Consider the following 6,000-nt stretch of genomic DNA (forward strand, 5'->3'; position numbering starts at 1 on the left):
AGTGGATAAGGCGGGAATCGAACCCGCGTCTCATAGCATCATCGGGATCGGCAGCCGAAGCCGCTACCCCTGCGCCACGAGACCCCATTTTAATTACAAACAATGCTCAAATGCTCAAATATTATTGATTGGATGGAGATGCATTAGAACTTAAAAAACGGATTTGGTTTTGTTGGGAAACTTTACTGACAAATCAAATAATGATTAATCCGATTATAATTGGTAATGATTAATTACATTTTTGTAATTAAAAATTACTTTGGAATCGAGCTGAAATATTTTTTGTTATTAAAAATGCAAAAATCAATATCATTTTCAGGTCCTCCGCCACCCGGACCACGCCCGAGCCGGCGTCTTCTTCTGGGCCCATCACGAGAAGCTGGTCGTCGTGGACCAGACGTACGCGTTCGTCGGCGGAATCGACCTGTGTTACGGCCGGTGGGACGACTACAAGCACCGGTTGACCGATTTGGGCAGTATTACGAGCAGCAGCACGTGCAGTTCGGCGAACAACACGACCGTGCGGAAACCCTCGACGGTGGTGGAGCTGGACGAGGGCGGCACGGTGGCCAGTTTGATGCGATCGACGAAGAACATTGCGGTGGTGACGGCGGTGGATACGGTCGATAAGGGACTGCCGGTGCTGGAGCCTGGTGATAAGCTGTTGATGGCCGCGGCGCAAAAGTTGGCGACGGTTCCGCAGAAGAGTGAGAGTGAGGGTATTCCGGAGAACATCAAGATGGATACGCCGGAGATGGAGCGGCGGAATATTATGGAGAAGCTTAAGGAGATGGGTCGAGATCTGAAGAACAAAATCACGTTGGGAGAGCACGATGGGGATCTTGGTGGGAAGAGCAGCGCGAGTAGTCCGGGGTATTTGTCGGACGATGAGAAGCACAAGAAGGAGGAAGAACCAGTGAAGGAGGCTCTTCCGACTGGGGTGATGAGTCCGGCTCCGTTTAAGAGCAAAGTTGTTTTTGAGCTGGATGGACAGGCCAAGTTCTGGATTGGCAAGGATTACATCAACTTCATAGTGAAGGATTTCTCAAATTTGGACATGCCGTACGTGGACCTCGTTGATCGATCGACCACAATCCGGATGCCGTGGCATGACGTGGCCACCGTGGTGCTCGGGCAGGCGGCCCGTGACGTGGCGCGACACTTTATTGAGCGCTGGAACGCCACCAAGTTGGAAAAGTGTCGGGAGAACGTCCAGTATCCGTACCTGTTGCCGAAGAGTTACAACGACGTGCGGATAGATCGGGGCTTTCTGGACGTGTCGATGCAGCACGTGACGTGCCAGGTTCTGCGCAGTGCCTCCAGCTGGAACTGCGGCTTCATCGAGCAGGACTACGTCGAACAGAGTATTCACGAAGCATACGTACAAACCATTTCGAAGGCGCAGCACTACATCTACATCGAGAACCAGTTCTTCATCAGTTTGGAGATGGGCAATCCGACGGTTAAGAATCAAATTGCGGAGTACCTGTTCAAGCGGATATTGCGAGCACATCGGGAGAAGAAGCCGTTCCGGGTGTACGTGGTGATGCCGCTGCTGCCGGCGTTTGAGGGGGAGGTCGGAGGAGCCACCGGAATTTCGTTGCGGGCGATTACGCACTGGAATTACGCGTCGATAAACAGGTAAATATCCTCTTTAGTGTTCGAACTGATCAATAACCATTTCAAACATTTCCTCCTCTTCTTTCAGAGGCAAAAACTCCCTTCTCTCGCGGCTCAGTGCCGCCGGCATCAAGAACCCGATGGAGTACATCTCGTTCCACAGCTTGCGGACGCACTCCACACTAAACGGTGTCCCCGTGACGGAGCTGATCTACGTCCACTCGAAGCTGCTGATCGCCGACGACAAGGTGGTGATCTGCGGGTCGGCCAACATCAACGACCGCTCGCTGCTGGGCAAACGAGACTCGGAAGTTTGCGTCATGATCACGGTAGGTTCATCCCATGACATCGAAGCTCGTCAATTCCCTAAATTCTGTATCTTTTCCCAGGACGAAGCCTTCGAAGAAGGCCGCATGAACGGGGAGTCCTACCCATGTGGAATCTACGCCGGCAAGCTGCGCAAGTACCTCTTCAAGGAGCATCTTGGTCTCCTCGACCCCGCCTCCAACCGAGCCCCGGTAGACGTGACCGACCCGGTGATCGACTCGTTCTGGAACGGCGTCTGGAGGTGGACATCTCGCAAGAACACCCGACTCTTTGACGAGATCTTCCGCTGCATTCCGTCGGACAACGTGCACTCGTTTGTGATGTTGAAAAAGTTTCTCGAGGAGAAGAGCCTGGCGCAGTCGGATCCGGAGGGAACGCAGAAGGCACTGCAGCGCATCGAGGGCAATCTGGTGGATTTGCCGCTCAAGTTTTTGTGCAACGAGGTGTTGACACCGCCGGGGGCGAGCAAGGAGGGCATTATGCCGACGTACATGTGGACGTGAAACGTTCGAATTGTTTTTGTTTGTTTGTGTTAAGTGTTAAGCACAATGAGTTCTATTCGAAGCTGTTGACAAAGATGCCGGTATTTATTACGAGTTTATTTTGATACCTATGCCCTTTTTTATTTCTTGCAAATTGTAAGAAAGTATTTTTTTTCTACGATCAGTGATTAAATGATAGATATCATTCCCACGAACTTCCATGAACAAACTGTGTACATTCATACAGCTTTTAAAATACGGACCGTACTCTATTCTTAAGTGAACAATAAAATTGTACTTTTTACAACTTAAGCTGGTTTTATTAGAGACCCTTAATAGGGAGACTGGTCTATGTTTTCTAAATCGATTTGGCAACGTATGTTTTGAGCTTGGCAAAACTGATAAGTTTTGCTAGGCGTAAAGGCAAATGCTCTTTTGGATACGTCAAACTCGTGTCTTTTTGGTTACGTCAAATTCACTTCGACCAGTCTCCCTATCTCTAAGTTTTATTGGTGAAAGAAATATTTACTATCCCAGCGGTTCTCAACCTGGGGTGCGTGTACCCCTGGGGGTACCACGAGCGGTCTCAGGGGGTACCGGAAGACAAACCCCGTAATGGCGGACATTTGAATAATATCCCAGACAAAATATTTGAGAGAAGGAAAAACAAACTGATTAGAAATAAAAAAATTAACGCAAATTTTTTTTGCAGATTATTTAATTTACTTCGTTTTTGCTGATCGATTATTTTTAAAATTTGAAAAACAGCTATTTTGCATGATTGTTTGATGCATACAAATGGGGGCTGTCCACACACTTCGCCACATCGAATACGTCATTGATGAAGGGCTTATCCTTGAAGTTCTTGAAGCTTCTTCAAAATAGTGTGTGGTCCAATCCAATACCCGCTGGCCGGCAGCGAAATTATGGGAAAGTATAATTTGTTTCAGACTTGAGTTATGCTGATACAGCTCATCTCAGTCCCGGCACAGTGGTTCAAAAGGCTGTTTTGACGAACTTAATTGATTAGAGCAAAAAGTAAGCATTTTCGTGCTTCGACATGTTCTACAACTTTGTTCAGCGATGTCATGGCCTACTTTTGATGAAATTTGTTTTTCAAAGTACTCATCACAGTAGGCTATGGAATTTCTAACTTTTGACTGTTAAGAGATAGAGCTTTGGTGTCTTCGGCAAAGTTGTAGGGCTGAAAATTTCCACAAACTTTGTCGAAGACGCCAAAGCTCTATCTTTGCGTTGAATACCAGTTTTGGAACCTTTTCCATAAATCCCTGCCAAAAACCAGTTTTTTGACTAAAACTTTGTTGAACTTTGATTTTTGACGATTACAATGTTCAGAAGAGTTGTCAGTAATATCAAAACAAACAACTTTGTCGAAGACGCCAAATTGATAGGAGCTATATGTGATGAGTTATAGCAAGATTTGGTGATAATTTAGCTAGTTTTCGAGATCGGTATACAAAGCCTCGGGCAAATTTGGGCAAAAACCCATACAATGGGCTTCAAGTATGACTATTCCACTACAAAATGTCGGGTGAATCATTCGTCCGAAGGTTTACGGTCATAGATTTCCGAGCATTTTAATTTATTTTATTTTTGATGACTATTTAAATGCATTTAGGACACTTTTAAGGCACATAAGCCATTTTTGAGATTTATTCGGACACACGAGGCATGTATGCCAGACTCTTGTGAAATTTTTGATGTATTGGAAGTCTATCTTTGGAATCTATTGGCTAATAAATAATATGAATGTTTGAAATAATTTACTGTCTTTGCAACACCAACGTTATGACGTTGTCTAGATGTCTAGATTCGCCGATTAACTCTTTTGGAAGGTATTTTTTTTTTCAAAGATATTCATAAAAATACACTGGATAGCCTTAAAAATAGACTTCCAATACATCAAAATTTTCACAAGAGTCTGGCCTACACGCCTCGTGTGTCCGAATAAATCGCAAAAATGGCTTATGTGCCTTAAAAGTGTCCTAAATGCATTTAAATAGTCATCAAAAATAAAATAAATTAAAATGCTCGGAAATCTATGACCGTAAACCTTCGGACGAATGATTCACCCGACATTTTGTAGTGGAATAGTCATACTTGAAGCCCATTGTATGGGTTTTTGCCCAAATTTGCCCGAGGCTTTGTATACCGAGCTCGAAAACTAGCTAAATTATCACCAAATCTTACTATAACTTATCACATATAGCTCCTATCAATTTGGCGTCTTCGACAAAGTTGTTTGTTTTGATATTACTGACAACTCTTCTGAACATTGTAATCGTCAAAAATCAAAGTTCCACATAGTTTTAGTCAAAAAATTGGTTTTTGGCAGGGATTTATGGAAAAGGTTCCAAAACTGGTATTCAACGCAAAGATAGAGCTTTGGCGTCTTCGACAAAGTTTGTGGAAATTTTCAGCCCTACAACTTTGCCGAAGACACCAAAGCTCTATCTCTTAACAGTCAAAAGTTAGAAATTCCATAGCGTACTGTGATGAGTATTTTGAAAAACAAATTTCATCAAAAGTAGGCCATGACAACGCTGAACAAAGTTGTAGAACATGTCAAAGCACGAAAATGCTTACTTTTTGCTCTAATCAATTAAGTTCGTCAAAACAGCCTTTTGAACCACTGTGCCCGGGTATTAGGTGGTGACAGCCCTCGCGCTGCTTCCAATGACCCATTTCAGAATAGCAGAGATCCTAGCGGCCCAATTCCGAGGTCATTGGGCATTGTCTGGCCCCGCCTAAACATAGAACATGAACCAGACGGATTCTCGAACTATCTTTAAACTTCCGTATATAATGATAAATAAGTGGTAAAAACACTTTTTCTTCCTCTTTTCCCGCGAGAAACAACGACGCAGGCCAAACACGATCGAAGCAGATCTTGCCTCGCAAAGAGCAACGGCGAGACTGGCCAGCTTCTTTCAAAATCACTTTTTTCTTCTCGAAGCTTCTGAAAAATAGTAACCAAAAATTCAATAATGCTATTGATTGACTCGTTAATTAAAATATTTTTTTTATTCCGACTTAGGGACATTCCAACGACTTCATCATTTAAATTTTTAATTTTTAACACTTTTCAATTTTTAAGTTATTTTAGCGCAAAATTAATGACCTTGTTAAAATTTGTAAAAAGTTTCCCATAGTTTCAGAGGAAATTGATAAAATACTGTAATACCAGAAGAGTACCAAAATGTGGTGTCCGATCATTCACAAATTCTGCAATTTTGCCAAATTTTGCTCTTGCATAATCTTTAAGACAAATTTTAAAGGATCCAGGTATACCAAAATTTGGTATTGATACCAGAGAAAGGTATTATGTATTATGCATTTCCCTCGTTATTTACCCATGCTCGGGTATCTTCATTCAATTTGCTGATATTCACTATTTAAACAACTTATTTTGTAAAACTGTTGATGCATGCTTGCTCACTTCCTATTGAGCTATTTATCACTCAAGGTCAGTTGAAAACGCTTCTAATGAGCTGTAATTGAAAGTCAAAGTGCTGATATGACAAAATTAGAGACACGATTGAGTTAGATG

General features: G+C 43.2%; 2 protein-coding genes across 3 annotated transcripts in view; one reads left to right on the forward strand and one right to left on the reverse strand.

Moving 5' to 3' along the window:
- Positions 1-2,736, forward strand: part of LOC120415323 (phospholipase D2) — a 39,771-nt gene extending 37,035 nt beyond the window's left edge. For both annotated transcript variants that reach the window (XM_039576808.2, XM_039576807.2), the window contains exons 6-8: positions 320-1,641; positions 1,709-1,949; positions 2,010-2,736. In XM_039576808.2, the coding sequence (XP_039432742.1) occupies positions 320-1,641; positions 1,709-1,949; positions 2,010-2,450 (2,004 nt within the window). In that variant the 3' untranslated portion in view covers positions 2,451-2,736. The remainder of the gene's footprint in view (positions 1-319; positions 1,642-1,708; positions 1,950-2,009) is intronic.
- LOC120415322 (uncharacterized) overlaps positions 1-6,000 on the reverse strand; it is a 101,423-nt gene that overhangs the window by 64,617 nt on the left and 30,806 nt on the right. The window lies entirely within an intron of this gene.

This window comes from Culex pipiens, chromosome 2 (assembly GCF_016801865.2).
Source record: "Culex pipiens pallens isolate TS chromosome 2, TS_CPP_V2, whole genome shotgun sequence".
NCBI classification, from domain to species: Eukaryota; Metazoa; Arthropoda; class Insecta; order Diptera; family Culicidae; genus Culex; species Culex pipiens.